General features: G+C 40.9%; 1 protein-coding gene across 2 annotated transcripts in view; it reads left to right on the top strand.

Moving 5' to 3' along the window:
- The window catches only part of dapk1 (death-associated protein kinase 1), a 90,739-nt gene extending 70,751 nt beyond the window's left edge, over nt 1–19,988 (top strand). For both annotated transcript variants that reach the window (XM_086206895.1, XM_086206894.1), the window contains 9 exons: nt 392–490; nt 6,105–6,182; nt 7,439–7,658; nt 12,085–12,270; nt 12,400–12,597; nt 12,937–13,075; nt 13,709–13,829; nt 14,366–14,554; nt 15,798–19,988. In XM_086206895.1, the coding sequence (XP_086063021.1) occupies nt 392–490; nt 6,105–6,182; nt 7,439–7,658; nt 12,085–12,270; nt 12,400–12,597; nt 12,937–13,075; nt 13,709–13,829; nt 14,366–14,554; nt 15,798–17,087 (2,520 nt within the window). In that variant the 3' untranslated portion in view covers nt 17,088–19,988. The remainder of the gene's footprint in view (nt 1–391; nt 491–6,104; nt 6,183–7,438; nt 7,659–12,084; nt 12,271–12,399; nt 12,598–12,936; nt 13,076–13,708; nt 13,830–14,365; nt 14,555–15,797) is intronic.
- The last annotated feature ends 538 nt before the right edge of the window (nt 19,989–20,526 follow it).

Genomic DNA, 20,526 nt, shown 5'->3' with positions numbered 1-20,526 from the left:
TCTGCTCTTTTTTCGCTTATCCAGTATCACACACTGTGACTCTGTCTGGATTTGTCTTCACTGTCAGCGAAAGACACTGGAAGAAAAATAAGTTCAGTGGAATCCAAATAGTCTGCCGCTCTGTTTACATGAGAATAGGATTAAAGTTTCCTTGGGAATTGATTGAAATGCTGCTGTCACTTATTTTGCCTTGGGTGTTGATATTTTCTAAAGGTTTTTCCTCAATGACACGCCATAGAGTTGAAGTCATGGCAAAGAAAATTATATTTTTTTAGTGTAATTTATGTAAAGCTAAATCATTTTAAAGGGTTGATGGCTGTCAGAACCAAAAACATTTAAAATGGTTTGTTTAACAGTATGCTTTTTTTTTTTTTTTTTTTGCTTTCAACAGTATGGTAGAACTCCCCTCCACCTGGCGGCTAACAATGGCAGTCTGGAAGTTGTCCGTCAGCTCTGCCTGGCAGGAGCCAACATTGACGCTGTGACAAATGTGAGTCACAGCAGAATTTCTTCTTTTTACTGTTTCCCTTTGTTTAAACAACAGTTTAGAACAACAGCCCAGTGCTCAGCTCTCTTTTTGATTCTCTCAGCTGATCTTATTCTCCATTGTCCCCTCCCTCTCCTGTGAGGGTAAGAGCTCATTCCCCACTCAGAATGAGCGATCCACCAATTTCTTGCCGAGAACCATAGCCTCTGATTTAGAGGTGCTGATCCTCATCCCAGCTGCTTCACTCTTGGCTGCTAACCAATCCAGTGAGAGCTGAAGGTTGCAGACCTATGATGCTATCAGGACTGCATCATCTGCAAATAACAGTGATGTAATCCTCAGCCCACCAAACCCCAAGCCCTCCCCTCCAGGATTTGCCTCAAAATCCAGTTCACGAAAATCACAACCAGGAGCAATGTGAAGGCACAGCCCTGATGAACCTGGCAATTATGATAAAAATGCATCCATTTTATTGTGTTGTGTATTGTTTTATTCCTTGAGAAGAGTCTGGATGTTTTGATTAGTTATGCTGTAAACAGTAGTGTGTACATGGTAAATGCTGCTCTGCAGTGCAGTTGAATGCATTAGCATATAGAATGTGTTTGCCATCATGACACATTGTACCGTATCTACCTCCTGAGGGAGAGGTTCACTGGATGAATACACAACACACTGCGGCTCTTGTACGAACATCTCTCCGTCTAATTAAACCCATAATGACTTATTTAAATGGTGAATTGTTAATCTTCTACGTCACCTGCAGAGCAAGTGAGCAAACACTTTTCATTTCCTACACACACAGTAAGAAAAGTAAAATCGCTGATGGCAGCTTTTGACTTGAAACGGATTTAACCTGCAGAGTTTCATTGTAAGTACCACCCTTCTGATATCGAAGCTGCACTGCCTCCTTAAAATCCCCTCATTTGCTGGTTTAAAGCTTATTTTTTAATCTCCTCTTATTATTGAAATTGATTTAACCTCTTAAATGCTGATGCTAACCTAGAGTTTCCTTTTAAAGCTAGAGTGCATCATATTTTCATATTTATGAACATTGACTACATTCAAACCCGCTAAAAATGAGTTCTCACAAAGCTCATGAAGCTTACTGCGACCAGGTAAATATCTCTGTTCTTCACAATATATAGAGTTTGTCTTCTTTGACTTTCCTGAGCTGATTCAAGGATGCGTACTGAGACGTAAGCTTGTCCTGTGGTCTACTTCCAGTTAGCCATCTGCTAACTTGAATGTAGATAGATGATTAAACCATGTTGATAATCTTGATTTTTCAAATATGTAAAATGAGTTCTTTGGCAGTGGTTGCATGATGCTCCAAACAATATAACCCCCTGTTTTACAGACACAGGAATAACAACAGAGTAGGCTACAATGGAGCCTATGACAGAGGCACGGCTCTTCATTTGTGTTAATGCTCACCGCCAATGCCCCCCCCCCCCCCCCCCACACACACACACACACGCGTCAAGTCAATTTTGGTGTGACAACATGGTTTTCTTTACCATTTACTGAACAAATAATGAATCTTGAAAATAAGCATCATATTAACCAGAGCTGAAAATAATCATTCGATACAGCCCTACTTTAAATAACCCTAACCTGATCTATCCCCTATATTGGCTTGTGCTATATCTTTCATTCCTATATATTCCTCCTCTATCTGACTACCGTTATATTCAGTTTAACCTTGTTGACGATTTTCACATTCTTGCATTGCTTTTTGTTTTTGTTTGTTTAAGTGATATGCATGTTGAAGATTTTCCATGTGTTCACCATGAAAAGCTCAGCTCTCAGGTTCATATAACCTGTATAACCTGTATATGAACTTGTCAGTCAAGTTAATAACTCGGTAAAGAAAAAAAGTCATATACAAAACTCTTGAATGTCATGACTTCATTTAATTTATCTGCCAAGCCTGAGCAGCAGCAGCAGCAGCAGCAGGTTAGGAGGCGAGGGCTCTGACAGCCGCAGCGTAAGTGCTTTCATCCAGCTGTTCAGTACTTGATGTATTATGTGCCTTATCTCTGGTTAGCAAAGGATCAAACACAGGGCAGGCATGGAACGGGGAGTCGGAGACCACTTTCAGCCATTTTATTTGGATGTTGGAGCTCAGAGACAGGAAGGAGTTCAGGTCCAATCATTTACAGTTGCTTTACACGTATCTGCTTACTCACTTCACTTCGAGAGAGCAGTTAGGCATGCATCAATCAATCCATCCATTCCTCCCTCAACCACATCTACAGTTGGGTAACAGAGGTTGCATACAAAAGATAGAAGGTCTCAAATTAATGCCCCACATGGAGGGAGGCCTGAACATTCTCTAGCTGTTAATATTGTATGACAGCTGATGTGCTATACATCTTTAATCGAGATGGCAAAGGCAGATTTATAATTCATTTTTCTGTGGTTTATTTTGAGGCAACTGAATCAGAAGGATTGTCTTCAATTGTCATCATTGAAAATTGTGGAAAAGTAGCTTTAAGACCCTTATACACTTTCTAAAATATTATTAATTCTTTGCCAGAGTTGTGTGATTTCTTGTCTTGCCGTGATGACAATGTGAGACATGCACATAGCAAAGCAACAACCCGTGGTTATGAAATGAAATGGTTCTTTTAGACAAACGTGGAAAATAATTTGTTTCCTCAGCAGTTTCTTGACCAACAGCTAAATCACTCAAATTTTTCTGTGCTGTAAGAGGGGATTGTAGTTGCAGGATTTGTGTTATCATATGTCTTTTTGGATCCTGGCCAATTCAGTATACACAATATAACGTAGGTGAGAAAAGACTTGTAGAGAAGTCAGAGGTCTTGTGTCTAGAAGTTAAATGTGGGAAATGAAAAATATTTGTATACAAATATATAGATATTGGTAATAGTCATGCAATCTGGAAGTTTTAATGAGGGAGTTGCTGTCTTTAACACTGGAGTAATGGAAGTATTAAAGGAAAAAGAGCTTTGTTATCAGAATCTGTATCAGCAGACCTGACTCAGATTAGAGCTGAAACAGTGTGAATCGGTGCATGTCTGCCTCTTATCAATCTTATTCTTGTGAATGGTAGATTTCAGGAGTCCCTAGAGGTCATTACATCTGGCACAAATATACACTATTCATCATTATTTATTTATAGCAGGTGCAGATTGGAGTGTAAGACACTATGTTTGGACATGTCACGCATTAAAAAAACTATTCACCTGTTTAGAATAAAATTTTAGAATAAAACATTGTTTTTATTTAGAATGATGAGTAATTGATTTTGGTGTGGTGGTTATAGTAGTTTTTTAAACACAATGACACACATAGTATTTGTTTGGAGTATTTCACATTCATAATTGTTTGGAAGGATTCTTGAAATAATAACGCACCAAGATGCAGGCATGTTGATCAATTTAATGCTAAAATACACCTACGATTAATTAATAGACAAATGACAACCCCTTGTGTCTTGATTATGCATCATTTTATGCATCATAATACGTTTAAATCGATTGGATATGCAGGGGGCAACATGGCTCAGATGTAGAGTTGCCGTCTAGCAACTTCCCCCAGTGACTATGTTGAAGTATCCCTGAGTAAGATTCTGAGCCCGTAATTGCCTCTGATGGTCCTGCGATGGACTGGCGACCCATCCAGGGTGAACCCCACCTCTCATTCAGTGTCAGCTAGGATAGGCTTCAGCCACCCCACCCCACCCCCGCCACTCCTCTCATCTCCCCAGTTGACGTCAGCAGCCTCCTGTCCCCACTGTAAACAGCGTGGGAAAAGTTGCCCCCCCCCCCCCCCCCCCCCCCAAGGTGATGGACGGTTTACCAGAACCTTTTTGGAACCGACCGATAATCATTTTACATGGCCTCACCGAACTCCCCCCACGCCTGAGTTTTTGCCTTGGCAACTGCCATGGCTGCACACCGCCTGGCCTGCTGGTACTGGTCGGCTGCCTCTGGAGACCTACATGCCAACCATGCCCTATAAGCCACCTTCTTTAGCCTGACGGCTCCCCTCACCTCTGGTGTCCACCAGCGGGTTCAGGGATTACCCCCTTGACCAGCCCCAGCAGCCTATCAGCCGCAACAACCGCCTCGACAATGGCAGAACAGAATACGGCCCATTCGGACTCAATGTCCCCGGGATGTGGTCAAAGCTCTGCCAGAGGTGGGAGTTGAAGATAATTCTGACAGGTTCTTCCACCAGCAAACCCTCACTACTCGTTTTGGCCTGCCAGGTCTGCAGGGCGTCTTCCCCTGCCACCTGATCCAACTCACCACCAGATGGTGATTAGTTGACAGCTCAGCTCCTTTCTTCGCCTGAGTGTCCAGAACATGCAGTTGTAGTTTTAAAAGTTTTCAAATTTACTTCAAGCAACCTTTCATTTGGATTCACAATTTTAGCAAAACAACTTAAGGGTCACAGTTTTTGTTATCATGTAGCATGTGACCATGTAACTGAGGAAGGGTGAGAGACAAAAGTGAGACATATTGATAAAGTTTGAAATGTATTAAAAAAAATCTTTCTATGATTTTGATGAAGCAACCAGTGATCAATAAATGCCCAGAAGAGATCCAACTGAAACATGTATTAATGGTCTGTAGATGAAGGAGGTGCTTCATGGGCATTTCATGTTGTCAGGGCAACTGTTCCCTGCAGAGCAACAACCAGGGCTAGACACTGACAGAGGGCTGAGTTCGTGAAAGAGACACAAAACTTGTTGGGACTGTTGTGTATCTGTGTCATTGTGTTGACAAATCAGAGCAGTTTTGGAGATAAATGAGGCAAGGACCTATTTAGATAAAGCTAAAAACACATTCTAGTACATTTTAACTATAGTGTTGTAGTTCTCTTCCACAAAATGTATGTGTATATGTTCATGGTTGGCAATCCTATTTATTTTCATTTGATCACAATCGTTGAAGCCAGGAATTTTTCATTGAAATCTTTTATTATATTTATCTATTTATTTGTTATATTTTCTAAAGACATTTCTTTTGGTGTTGCTATTTTTAATTTTGTAAAACATTGTTATTTTGGAAAGAAGAAATGAACAAGTGTTTGTTGAAGTTTGTATGTTATCGTTGAGAAATACACATTTAATTTGATGACTTTACACAGAATCTTGGAGCACGATAAGATACCTGAAGTTTGGCTTTTAGAAAATATTGAGAAATATACTGAATCAAACATCTACTCAACCCTCCTGCCCTCTTCCCAAAGCCCCCACCCCTCTCTTTCGCTCTCAACTGAACAAGTCGAGGCAGATGGCCGCCTGCACTCAGTCTGATTTTGTTTTTTCCCTGTTAAAAGGAGTTTATGCAAGCCACTGCTGCCAAGTGTTTGCTCATGGGGAAATGATAGGGTATATTTAAATCTATGAAACACATGGTCGAAACCTGTCCTGTATGAAAAGAGCCCTGAAATGAATTCTTCAGAAAGTGAAGCTGAAAACCTGATGATATCTGTATCCCTCTGCTCTTGTTTTGCAGAGAAAAAGATGTTTGTTCTTTTAAATAAAAATGTAAACAAATGTATCATAGAAACTAAGGAGGGTACATTTAAACAGCCAAAGGAAATGTGCAATTTCTCACGCATATAATTTTCTTTCTCTCAGGATGGAAAGACTGCAGAGGACTTGGCTTCTACCGATCAGCATGACAGTATAGTTACACTGCTGGGCAAGCTTAAAAAGGTAAGAATACAAAAAGACCTTGAAGCAGGATATAAATTCATGCATACAGGTAGGAAGTTGGAATACAGTTTCATTATTTAGTGTATGAACATGTGAAGCTCAGTGAAATGGATACAACGCCCAAAAAGTATATTTTGCATTTTAAATACTCACAAATAGGTGTCTTGAGCTCAGAAGCGTATCTTTTACTTCATGTATCACATATAACTGTTCGCTCAGTAATCCAAACTCTTTGACTTGAGCTAACAAATAAACAAGAACACTTATAGTTAAAATAATCCGAAACCAACAGATCATTACATTGATGTTGCATTCCTGTGTTTTGGCTGCCTCTATTATCCAGAGAAATTCAGTGTACAGAGATTGAAAATCAAGTTTTTCTCTACAGCTTCATTTAGGGGTGTACTGGGAGATCAGTCCAATGTTCCCTGGCTGAATCCAGTCACGTCCACCTGAACATACACGTTTTAGCTAAAGTTTATGTTGCTGACTTCCCTCCAAACCATTTTACCAGGAAACCTGCTGAGATTGAGGGCAAAGTGAGAAAGCATGAAAGCAACAACTGTGAAAACAGTCATCCTCTGCATATGCTGGGCTAATTTAAGACACTTTGGCACATTGATGGCAGTTCCAAAGGAAAGGCTGATTTCCGAAGAATCAAGAAGGAATAAACTTAGCTAGACAGGAGTCCTGTTCCTTTTCCTCTAGAAAAAAAGCCTTCATTTATTTCAAAAGAAGAAGTAATATTCTACTTAGATGTGATTTATATTGAAAGTTGAAAGTCAATTTATTGATTGCGTTGGCGTAACCAGGGTCGGAGTATGGAGCCTTCTCACAACCCATACGGCCACAATATGACTCATCTAAGTGACTTTATCAGAACAATAATCAATCTGTTCTATGGGCAGAATTACAGCCGTATTTGTTTAGTTTGAGTTTGGACCGATTTGCTATTATTGCCCTTTCACACCGACCTTTTTGGTCTCGATGTAAACCAAAATGACAGGCATGAAACCTCTCTTGTACCCCAGTCCAGCCCAAATAGTTGGTCTACGCGTTAAAAATCAGTATAATGAGTTTTATGTGATTTAATAGGTCAAATAAGGTTCGCGACTTTATGTAAAACCTAAGGGCAGTTTTTCTTAGAAAAGAGTTAAGAACATGGAAAGTCTGATCATTTCTGGAAATGAAAACATGGGAGTTACCACTGAGTGGACAAATGTGAATCTCATCATTTGGTGTGTTTTTTGGGTCAGGACAACCACAAGTTGAGCTACATCCAGCAGCTCCGTCCCACTCAGACGGTTCAGCCTAGAATCAAGCTGAAGCTTTTTGGACACTCTGGAGCGGGGAAGAGCACCCTACTGGAGTCACTGAAATGTGGCATCCTGCGTAGCTTCTTCAGGAGGAGGAGGACTCCACGCATGACCAACACAGCACGCCACCCAAATTCTCCCATCAACTCCAAACCTGCTGGTAGGTGATAGACGGTTCTGAGGAAACTGAGATTAAACTCTAATCTTTCAAGGACCAGATTAAGATAATAAAGAATTGATGATGAATTTGCCATTCTGTTCCTCATTGGCTTTTTCAGTCCATCCAAAATGCAACATAGCACCGTAGATGAAGCACAAATTAAAATCTCTAGAGTGAAGAAAAGTCATTTAATCATTTTTATGTTTTCAGACAAAATCAATACCTAAATTTCAATTGCGCATGCATTTCTCCATTCTCATACCACACATTTTTGATCTGTGCCCCCCCCCTCCACCAAAAAAAACTACAATTAAATACTAGTTGTTATCTTGCAATTAATCATAATTTATCACATTCTGTTATTGGGAAAAAGTCAACTAGATATTTTCATTTGAATTTAATAACAAGTGCACCACTACAAACATGGTGTCCTTGCTCTAACAATTAACCCTTAACTTTTAACTATCATCCACCAGTACCTGGAGTCTCAAGATGTAGTGCATGCCACCACAGATCTGTGGAAAGGCTCAGGTTCCAACCCCCCTCCATATTTACACTCCCATCTGCCCTCCCTCACACACATACATGCCATTGTGTTTCCTTTAACCACTCTGTTTTACAGCACTCAGAGCCATTACTTCCAAAGATAGACATCACGTTCAGATAATGGTCTGTTCATTGAGTAGCGTTACTCATCCCACCCTCTACAGTATCTGGAAATCTGTAGCTGCTTTCAGAAGGGGCACAGAAAGAGCTTTTTCCCAGTCTCTCATGTCAGGCTGAATTCAGTGACAGGTGTTATTGACTCTGTTGTATCTGCAGCAATACGTGACATGAGTCCACAAAGAAACACAAAGAAGCTGAGCTGCTCCACACTGGCCATATGTCTTCTTTTATTGATTTCTATTCACATAAACCAGTTTGATATTTTTGTTGGTCTGCTGACTGTTAAGTACATGATTTGAAAATACTTTCATGTAGTGTCAGTATTTGTTACTTTAGATTACTATTTGTCTTAAAAATCAACAAAAAACTATTGTGCATTGATTTCTTACTTTCGATGCACATATTTTCATTCATTACAGCAGTCGCTAAAAAGAGTGTTCTGCTTGAATACTATTAATTATTGACTACCCTTTTCCTCACAGACATTGCACTGCTTTGTATCCTCAAGGTCTGAACCTGCAGCAGTAGGTGATATTTAAAAGCCTGCTATGTAATTTTTATGCAGATACAAGATCGTTTATTTTCACTATCATGAAGAAAAAAATGGGTCATAGAAGCAGCAGGTAAGAGGAAAAACAACATCTTTTTCAACGAATGTTCCAGACTGAAGCGCAAGCCAACTTAAAAACTTTATTACCTTTTCATGTGTTTAAAGCAGCTCTGAGTAGTATATCAATGTACACTGATCAGCCATAGAGTTAAAACCACCCACAGGATTAATACGGAGTATAAAACAACAGCCCTGCAGTAGAGACCCCCTTCGTAACGATTATGACATTTAAGAGAGGAGTTCATTCATTGTGATGGTCATTTGGATGGCTGCAATGCTGCTGAACTGTACTGGGTTTTACAGTTAGGTGCATCTAATAGTTTGTCCATCCCATTTATATGAATTGAGGTGACGATACGACGTAGGACAGCTCCCAGTAACGCAGGAACGTTCTACAGCACCACAGACTGTTTCCCTTAGAATGAATTCACATGTCTTTCACACAGATTCATTAAAAATTGAATTGAATTTGTATTGTAAATACAAAACCTGTCAGTGTTTTTATATACTCTAGAATAAAATCTGTGATAAGTCAAGTCAATTTTATTTGTAAAGCACCAAATCAATGAATAATAATAATAATAATCAATAACACCACACTCCTTCAATGAATTTACACCCAACAATTCTCCATGAACAAGCAAATCTTGCAACAACAGCGACAAAAACCTTCCTTTTAACAGGCAGGAACATCAAACAGATCCAGGCTCAATGGGGACGGCCTTCTGCTTTGACTGGTCAGCAGGAAAGAGAGCAGGAGAGCGGAGCAGAGACAAACACAGATAATGAAGAAAGACAGATATACAGAAGGAAAGAGTGGGACAGAGATAAAGGGGGAGAAAATGATGGACAGACAAGGATGTGAACAGGCTGGAAGGAGAAAGATGGCAAATGTTAACAACAACTAGCTACCAATAACCACATCTACAGGTTCAAAACAAGCAATCAAGTCCAGCATAATATGAGCAGTTATATTCTAGCAAACAGAATGCTGATGCGCATGCTAATGCAGTATTGAGAATACTGATATAAATACTACTAGTAGTATAATGGGTCACTTTTTTTTTTCAATATTGAGAATTGTGATGCATAAATTCTCTGTCTTAGTTGATGACCTAATACAAAGAGTGAGTCCAGTTTCTCCCAAAATATCAGAAATGAATCAGAAAATTAGAGTTTCAATTTGATCACTCTTCTTATTACCATGAAGGATCAGTATTAAGCACTGTTACCCCACACCAAGAGCATTCCAGGTTCAGTTCTTGTCATCTCAGGTCCTCTCTGTATGTAGTTAGCATGTTCTCCCTCTGCGTGAATGTCCTCTGAGTGCTCTGGTGTCTCCCCCACCATCAAAGACAGATATGTCAGCTTGTACTAACATATAATACCCAAGTCACTGCTTCTGACCAAGACACTAGCTGCTCCAAATAGGATAGGTTAAATACAGAGGAAATCTTTTTAATGTACATTGGCAGTGAAGACTTCTACTTGAGTATGATGACCACGAACTGGATTATCTGACGTGTGAGGTGTCATACCTAAGCAGGTATGGTCATACAGATCTATCGATATAAGGGCTTCTGGATGTAATGACACTGTTTTTCTCCCATATTGCCTTGCTTAAGTTTCAAGTGACAGGTTCCGTAATGTTGTGTCTTGAAACAAGATGAACGTCAGATGCCAGGTGATGTGCTGCACATGACTTCCCCGCAGTAGTTGTGTTTGAACAAGCACATAGAGTTGTTTATTTGTACTCAAGAGCGTATCAGGCACTACCAGGCACTGAAAACAACAGCAGAATAATTTTCAGCATCTCATAGCCAGTGATTCCTCATGGAGAAAGCCAAAATAACTAACTTTTATGGTCACAGATTTACCAAAAAAAAAACAAAAAACAACCCACTAACAAGCTGTTTCTGGATTCCTATTTGCAGAATTGTGGACCAAGAATATTATTTGTTTTAACTGTGATTCAATCCAAAGAAAAGAAAATGTAGGTCAGATGTGGTCCCACTGAATTGTCCAGCAAAATATAAAATCTGCTGATTTTTTTTTTTAAATCAAACAGCGCCCCCATGTGTTTGTAAATACACCTAGTCGCGGCTTCCTTATTCCAATATAATGCAACCAAATACTTCATCTGTGAAATGAATACTACTTCTACAAAGATGATAAAGTTTTTCACCAAAAGAAATTGATTGCATGCCAGAAGGCTGAAGTGCTTCTTCATTTAATAATCTGTTTTGTTTTGTTTTTAATTCACACAGATCTCTGTAATTGCTCCAGCTGTAATTAGTCCAATCAGCAGTAGTGATGGCCTGCTAAATCTTGTACTACTTAAGGTCCTATCCACATGTTATGGACTCCTCAGATTACACAAAAAGTATTTGTATACACAAGTAAATCAGTGAATTCCTTACAGCTAGAGAAATACGCTAGAAGTCAAATGTGCTGTGCACAGGGCTTTTATTTATTGAAAGTTTCACAGTAAAGTTTTTGTTTAGAATGTTTACAGCCTCAGCATGCATGATCTGTTTTAACTTAGTCCTCTCCTGACAATTGATTACATGCTATTTTTAATGTGGCTTTTATTGTTTTTTTATACATGCACAATGTGTCTATGTCATATTACTTATCTGAATGTGATATGACTTGTTCCAACTGATGAAAGTAATACTTCACCCAAAAACTATGTTTTAGCTTTCAAGTAATCACAAACAGGTATCTTGAGCTTACAAAGATTTTTTTTTTCCACAGCTGCATTCCTTCTTTGGGACTCCAAAATGTAGAAAGAGTCAGCTACGTATATTTAACTCAGAGCTGACTGTTTCCCTTTAACTGTCCACAAGTATCCGCTTACAAACTCTCAAGCACAGTCGTGTGTTATCCGTATCTCTGTTACCCAGATGTATGCACAGAAATCCCAAAACATTTTGATTTATGCTAAAAAACAAGTAAATGCAGATTTTTACATTTGAGCATTTTGATCAAATAAACCCCTCAAAGACAAAGCATTTATGGAGTAATTATGTATGAATTATAAAACTGCATTGCCTTGTGTACTCTGACAGTTTAATATTTGATTTTGCTCGACTGTCCAGTATATCTAGTTGCTGGCATCTCTCCCTCTGTCTCCTTCTCCTTGTTTAGTGTCGGTGAGCATTTCCAATCTCTACCCAGGCTGTGAGAATGTGAGTGTACGGAGTCGCAGCATGATGTTTGAGCCCAGTCTGACCAAAGGTGTCCTGGAAGTCTTTTCCCCTGTGCACAGTGCTCTGTCCACCACTGATGAACAAGCCACAAAGGCAATTGACATCCAACATGCCAACATCCACGGTAAAATACAGATTTACACAGTAGCCTTGCTACATACAATATTTCTTGCTATCGGGGACAGAAACCCTGTAGTCTCTTGGGTGATGATGAAATAAGATGCTCACATGTTGCTTGATTGCTTCCCTGTAGGCGTGGGAGATTTCAGTGTGTGGGAGTTCTCAGGGAACCAAGTTTATTACTGCTCCTACGATTATTTTGCGGCCAACGACGTCACAGCAATCCACGTGGTTCTGTTCAGCCTGGAGGAGCCGTATGAGACCCAGCTGTGCCACATCACTTACTGGCTCAACCTGCTGAAAGTCCTCACGCTGCCCCAGGACAACATCGGTGAGAAGAGTGAGGGGTAGAGGGATCACCATGACTGACTATCATTGTGTTGGGTTAATCAACTTTTGAATTTCAAAGAATTTGACCTTTATTACATTCAGATATTTGAAGTTATGAACTACACACTGAAGTGATTCCCTATTTAATGTGAATAACCACTGCATAAAGATCACTTCGATAAGCAGAAATCTAAATATTGTGCCAATTTTTTATTATTTCATAAAATAAATGTTACAGCTCTGATTGGATATGTGTGTGTGTGTGTGTGTGTGTGTGTGTGTGTGTGTGTGTGTGTGTGTGTGTGTTGTTGTTGTTGTTGTTTTTTTAATCTTTCTCCAGTTTTCGGAGGTCGGATCCAGCAGCCCCTCATTGTCGTCTTGGTAGCGACCCACGCTGACCTTGCTGATGTTACCAGATGTTTCTCTGGAGAATTCAGCTACAACAAGGAGAGAGCACTTCTCAAGGAAGTCCGGAATAGGTTTGGACTCAAACTCCTTTCTTTGTTTATTTTTTGTGGATTTGTTTGTTGTTGTTTTTTGTAATTCGTTTGTTTACATAAATGTTTTTCTTCTAAACAGTCAAAAAAAATGGACATGCATGAGCCATGCAAAATTGGATAGAGATTAGAATTTTGGAGTTAAGGAAAAGCTGTTTTAACTGCTTCTCATTTGTCTTGAATGTCTGCCTAATATTATTACAACAGTATTCAACAGTCACTGAGGCCTTTCATCTTGTCTAATTCCATCCATCATCCAACCATTTTCTATACTGCCTATCCGTTAAGGGACGTGGGGGGGCTGGAGCCTATCCCAGCTGACATTTGGTGACAGGCAAGGTAAACCCTGGACGGGTCGCCAGTCTATCGTAGAGCAATCAGGGGCTCAGTATCTTGCTCAAGGATACTTCGGCATGGTCACCAGGGGAAGTGAGGGTTGAACCAGCTTCAGTTGCTGGACGGCCACTCTACCTCTGAGCCATGCCGCCCCTCATTTCGTCCAAGTGTGTTTGGGAAACAGCTGCAGAGTTTTTCTGAGGCCAGCTCTGATCTTGTACCTCGCTGTGGGTGATAGAAACAAAATACATAAAATGATCTTCATTTTTTTGTTTTTAGGTTTGGAAACGACCTGCAGATCAGTGACAAACTGTTTGTGATGGATGCTGGAGCCTCAAACTCCAAAGACATGAAGCTACTGAGGAGTCATCTACAGGAGCTTCGCACCAATATCATCTCTGTGAGCTCAACATGCATGCGCGCACGCACACACACACACACACACACACACACACACACTTCTCCATCAGCCTCTTCCCCCGTCTTTATTTATTAGATGGACACTGTTTAAGTTTATACAGATGAACATAAAAATAAACTTCAAAAATAGTATTATGTTTGTGTGCCAAAGTGAAGTGTGCCTGTCATCATGATCTTGACCATTGACCACCAAAGCCTTTTCAGTTCGCTACTGAGTCCCAGTGGACTTGTTAGCAAAATTTGAACTAATTCTCTCAGCTCTTGACCTGTCATGTCAATAATAATGAGGCATACATTTACTGGCAGATAGATGGATCAAAAACCCTAATTCTTCCAGGTCACTGCTATAACTCTTTCTGAATCACATAAATCAAATGTTTTTGTGCTTTGGTTGATGTATTCCTTCACATGCTAGACTCAACCTGTGTTTTTTTCCTTTTATGTCAGTTTATAGCCAGTGAGTCTTAAGAAATGAGAACATACAGTAAAACTACTTATGTACCACCCCTGTCACAGAACTGTAGTCCGATGACATTGCTGTCAGAGCGTTTGTTGGCCATCCTGCCAACCTGGAGGAAGCTGAGTGGACCCAATCAGCTGACGTCATGGCAGCAGTTTGTCAGTGACGTGCAGGAACACATCAACCCACTGGTCAGCCAGGATCACCTGCGCTCCCTGGCCCTGCAGCTTCACAGCATGGGGGAGGTCAGTGTTAATTTTTGTTTTTTTAGCTTCTTGACAGTCAGCAGCTGATAACACAACATTGCCACCAGGGGTCATTGTTTGTTCATTAGGAAACAAAAAGAAAACTTGTTTTCAGGATTCTGCAGTTGGAAAAAGTACTCTGTTTTCCTCTGTTTACTAGCCCAGGAGGCAAAGTGCCTGAATGTTATCTTTCTCTCTCATATCTGACAATGATTGCAAGCATTATCCTTTTCCTGGAATCTTATTATCTTTTATTTTACCATCATCTTTGGTGCCCTAAACTAACCAACTCTCAACCAAAAGCCAATGGGACTTTTACATTGGAATTTGATTATTGCAGAAAATATGCTCTGTGGCATACAAAGGTTTATTAGACTTACAGATTTTGTTCAGCAAGATTATCTTCACCTTTTTATAATCTCTGACTTGTAACTGCACTCTGGTTCACCGTCAACACAACTAGCTTCACCTTTTTTCTGTTTTTGGCATTGATTTTAATGTCCAAAACAACCTCTGAGGGCAACCACCATTTATAAGACACAAAAAATGCTCAAGATCATGAATGCATGGATGAATGCAGCATTTACTGATGTATTTTATGCTATTGTTCTAAATGGTAAAAATACTTAAGTTAGTGTTAAATACACACCTTATTTAATGCATTTTACTGAAAAAAAAAATTTTAAACGTTGACTTGGATGAGAGAGGGTAGCACGGTGGTGCAGTGGTCAGCACTGTCGCCGCACAGCAAGAAGCTTCTGGGTTCAAGCCCCGGCATGAGCATGAGATCTTTCTGTGTGAGTCTCCATGTTCTCCCTGTACCTCCATGGGTTCTCTCTGGTACTCCAGCTTCCTCCCACAGTCCAAAGACATCAAGAGGGGACGAGGCTGATTGATACTCTAAATTGACCGTAGGTGTGACTGTGAGTGTGGATGGTTGTCTGTCTCTATGTGTTGGCCCTGCTGGTGGTGACCCGTCTAGGGTGAACCCCGCCTCTCATCCGAAGGTTGCTGGGATAGGCTCAAGCCCCCCCCACCACCACCACGACCCTTAACAGGATAAAAGGTTGAAAATGGATGGATGGATGGATAAGAGAGAACTAGATGTTCAAAAATGCTTACTTATCTTCTGATTACTTTCTTTGTCTGCCTTTGATTTAACTGGTCACTTTTCTCTCCTCGTCCTCTCATAACACTTTTCATCTTTTGCCCTCCTTGGTCCCCATCCTCTATCCCTCCACAGATCAACATCATGCAGAGTGAGACGGTGCAGGATGTGGTTCTGCTAGAACCTCGCTGGCTCTGCACCAACGTACTTGGCAAGCTACTGTCTGTGGAGACGCCCAAAGCCATCCACCACTACAGGGGGCGCTACAGGCTGGAGGAGGTGCAGGCACTGGCTCCTGAAAGTGATGTGGACGAGCTGCTGCAGATCTTGGATGCTATGGACGTCTGCGCCCGAGATGTCACCAACCCTGCCATGGTGGATGTTCCTGCACTCATCAAGACCAATGGGCTTCACCGCTCATGGACTGAAGAAGAGGAGGAGGAGTCGCTTATTTATGGAGGGGTGCGACTCGTCCCTGCAGAGCACCTTACCCCCTTTCCCTGCGGCCTGTTTCACAAGCTGCAGGTGAATCTATGTCGCTGGAGCCACCAGCAAAAGCCCGAGGAGGACAGTGGGGAGGATACTGACGGAGATATCCACCTATGGACCAACGGAGCAAAGGTGAGCCAGGCAGGAGTTGAGGCCATGATCCTGCTGGTCAACCACGGCCAGGGGGTAGAGATTCAGGTGCGAGGTCACGATTCAGAGCGGGCCAAATGCTACACCCTGTTAGACACCATCTGTAGTATAACTGAGAACCTGCTGGCTTCCACGCTCCCTGGACTGCTCACCGCCAAATACTACCTGAGTCCCCAGCAGCTGCGGGAACATCACGGCCCAATCATGGTCTACCAACCCAAAGATTTCTTACGGGCCCAGGTTCAGCGTGAAACCTCTCTCACTAACACCATGGGTGGCTACCGGGAAAGCTTCAGCGGTATCCTGACCTTTGGTTGTGCTGAAGTCTACCAGCAGGGGATTCTAGGAACAGACATCCACATATCAGATGTCCCCCTGTTGGCCCGCAGGAAGCTCTGCCGCATGCTGGACCCACCTGATGCTCTGGGGAAAGATTGGTGCCTGTTGGCGATGAACCTTGGCCTCACAGACTTGGTGGCCAAACACAGCAATGGGACTCCCAACGGCACCCAGGAGCTGGACTTGGACTCCCAGCAGGCTGCGCTGCAGCCCAGCCCCACCGCAGCTCTACTTCAAGAGTGGAGCCGGCAAGCGGACAGTACGGTGGGTGTGCTGATGGCCAAGCTGAGGGAACTCGGCCGCCGAGATGCTGCAGACTTCCTCCTCAAAGCTTCCCCTGTTTTCAGAGTCAATATGGAGGCACTGGGAGGGGCCACAGGCAGCTACCCTCCCACCTGCAATGGCGGCACATCATACAACTCCATCAGCTCCGTCATATCCCGCTGAACTGGATTAAACAGGGTGTGTCCTCACTATATGTGACAGCACACAGTTCTGTATGAAAGAAAATGAAGTGCAATCTTACCAGAGCACCCAGCTGCTCCCTCATGAATTGCCCTGTTAGGTTGGTATGTGAACCAGATGTTGTGTTTGTGCTCTCCACGCCTGTACAGACGATCTTTCCTTCCACTATGAATGTTGTGAGAGAACTGATTGTCCTGAGCTCCAAAGAGGAATCAATTTTTATTCTGTTGTTAATCTCGTGCTGCTTTTTAAATCCTCCTCCACCTTCCTGCGCTCTTCTTACAGTCAGATATCAACGCTACTTTCAGGAGGGAGCAAAAAGACGACAGCCTTGTGTTTGGACCTTTTTCATATTGATCCTTCAGAGTGCAAGTGAGGATGTTGTTATCGTCAGTGTTCTCTCCATCCATCACAGTTCCATCATGATAATGCCGTCCTCGCCTCTGGTCTGTGATATGTGGCTGTTCAGCTTCATGTATAAAATAAATATCAGCATTTTATCAGAGTGCCTTTGTGGCCTTCTACCTCCCTGAAGAGCACAAATAGTCTTGATAATATAAAACAGTAGTTCATTACAAATATTTGAGGAGTTGTGCCTTGATGACACTAAAATTGATTTCAATTCAGCTAAAACCTTGCGCTGACATACTGACATGGAAAAGGCCATTTTACCAAATGAATAAGAAGAGATTTAAAAAAGAGAAAACCTAAATGTTCTGCTCGTGTTGTTTTTTGGAAAATTGAAAAGAAAGACAGCTGAAATTGGTAAATGAGCTATTGGGTGTTATGATGTCAGGAGACTAGACATGCTTTGGAATTCTGGAAGTCAAGCTGAGCACTGTTGCGAGGTTCCTTCATGTTTGTGGAGTCATTCATCTCATCTGTTCATTATTTATCCCAAAACCAGTGATATAATGATGATAATTCATTCATCCACTAAGTCTTATATGTCATCATGTTTTATTTTACAGGTCCTAGACCTCAGGTTTCCTGTCAAGTTCAGTGCCAGGGAATATCTTTATTTGGTTCTTTATCTAAGTACAGACAAAATCAACAACATTTTTCCCTAGATCTTTACAGAGCTCTCTCTAACCTCAATTAGAAATGTATTTACAGTTTCTTGAAGCCATGAGTAGAAGCTCACTTTCCTTTGTTGACAACATTGTTAAACAGAGGACATGTTGACGGATAAAAACATTAGTGGCAGCTCAACCTCATGTCATTATTCTAAAAGGAATACCCCAACTTTCTAGGAATTTCCTCATTTGCTGTCCTTTCTAGAGCCAGACAGGAAGTGGAACACTCTTCTCTCCTCTGTGCGGGAGCTGAGACCCTCAGAGAGCAGCTGACCACTAGTCAGCATAGCGCAATAAATACTAGTGGATTTCCAGGCTAGCATCTTGGATGTTTCGGAAACTCCGGGACCTGTAAAATAAAATGTGAATATTTTCGAAAAGCTCATCATTTTCCCTTCACTCAGAGAATTTTAGCAGATTTTAATAACCCCTCGTAGAGTCTCAATGCTAAATGATGGCAATCATAATAGACAGGGTGAAACTTCATGTTCTTACTTCGACATCACTGAAACCTGTGCACTTCCACTGCAGTGTGAATACTAAGATGATCAAAAATGCACAGAATTTTCCAAATTGATATCTAGCATTTTCGAATGAGCAAAAACATGCTGAGCCACCAGTTGCAGTAAACACACCTGACACCTTTGTATTGCTCCTTTTTTTGCTAGGGTTTTCTGCCCCATTAATCAGCAAACGTGATCCAGCAGTGCTGAAGCTGCTTGGTTTGAGCTGGTCTCGGTGTTGTGGTCAGGTCGGCCCACTCTCATGTCGACTTTGAATTACAAGAAGCTCCGTCGCCTCGGTCAGCAGAATGATGAAATGACTGCATTAGTAGCTGAAGGAGGCCAAAGGCTCTTGATAAGAGCAAGTTTCACTTTGCATAAGCTAATATTTTATATGTGTACTCTAACTTCGAAGCAGAAAAAAAAAAGCTTTCTTTTTTCAACTCATGAGTCAGTAAAAATAATCTGTCGTTCTTACAGAGTTTGGAACCTTTTAGAACAGAGCCCAACTGCTCAGTGGCGGAGGGCAGTATTTCCTGTCCGCTTTATTTCCCCCAGTGTTACCGTCTGTTCACAGAGATAAAGTGACTTGCAGAATATTTCTCGCTTATATTGCCATTTTTGACTCCGTGTGAACTTGCCAATCAGCAGCAACCTTTTTGCAGTGACATAAATACTTGAGGCCTGTTTACCAACACTTACCTGTTTTTCAGCTCAACTTTTGTGTCCAGATATGGTGATTACAACAAGGCGGTATGAATGTTCAACACAATTGTCCTGTGTTACAAATCAAAGGTGATAAAATTCCAAACTTTGTACAAAAACATGAAATGTCCCAAACTGCCCGGGAATATGACCTTCAATCCTTTTTTTTTTTCCGTTTTATTGAAGCTGTTGTGTGTGATCGTTGCCAATGTTGTGTGTTTTTACACTCACATTCATCCTTCTATTATTGCCTTGTACAGTATACAAGCTGCAAAGTTTCAGAAAGGGAAGTGAATATTATTTTTCTGTTTTAGTTTTTTTTGTAAAATCTGGAAATCACTCTAATTGTCTCTGTTTGGTGTCCACATGGTCTCTCAACTCCGACCAAAACAAGTGAAGGATTTTTTTTCTTGTATGTCTGATGAGAAAAATGCAAAAATGCAACTTTATTTTTGAGTGAAACGTTGCTCTTTGAAACTCCGGCCGCATTGCACAAGTCTTTATGTCTCTATTTATGTTCCATTCCTTTAGCATGTCTTGGAATGCCATGTTCTTACTACTTCTGAAACTTTATAGTGTAATACATTTTATAATAAATTCTTTACTTAATATCATTGTGTCTTTTATTATTGTCTCTTCATTTGGACTACTATTAATTTTGAAGAGTCCTAAGATCGTGTTGTAGGAGTAAGTTGCAGTTGGATTACATTTAATCAATAGTAGTAAAAGGAAGGTGCAAATATGTGGAGGACAAAGTACTGAGCGTCTGCACTTGGAGAAGTAACAATGTTAATGTAACACCGGTAATAATAAGGTGCAGGATGGCGGTATTATATACTGATTGTTGATTACATATGTGTGGATGAAAAACTGTCAAGGAGTTGGAGTGTGTGAAGAAGAGTGTCAAGAGAATAAGTTACATATGAATTGCACAAACATAGAAGAGGTTATGTTTGTAAAGCTATGTGCAAATAGTTAGTATAGATACTGTATATGCAAAATGCCTAATGTCCTGTTAACAGGAAGGAGTTAAATGCAGATCCTAGTTACATTACAATTGAGGTAGTATGCACAAAAATGTGAAATATGATATACTTTACTCGTAGCTTTGAAAATGTTACTTGAGATTATGACTGA

This window comes from Aulostomus chinensis, chromosome 6 (genome assembly GCF_037954235.1).
Source record: "Aulostomus chinensis isolate RoL2024-O1b breed Wild chromosome 6, RoL_Achi_v1.0, whole genome shotgun sequence".
Lineage (NCBI taxonomy): Eukaryota > Metazoa > Chordata > Actinopteri > Syngnathiformes > Aulostomidae > Aulostomus > Aulostomus chinensis.
The sequence above is the reverse complement of the archived record's forward strand: the minus strand, read 5'-3'. Positions and strand labels throughout refer to the sequence as shown.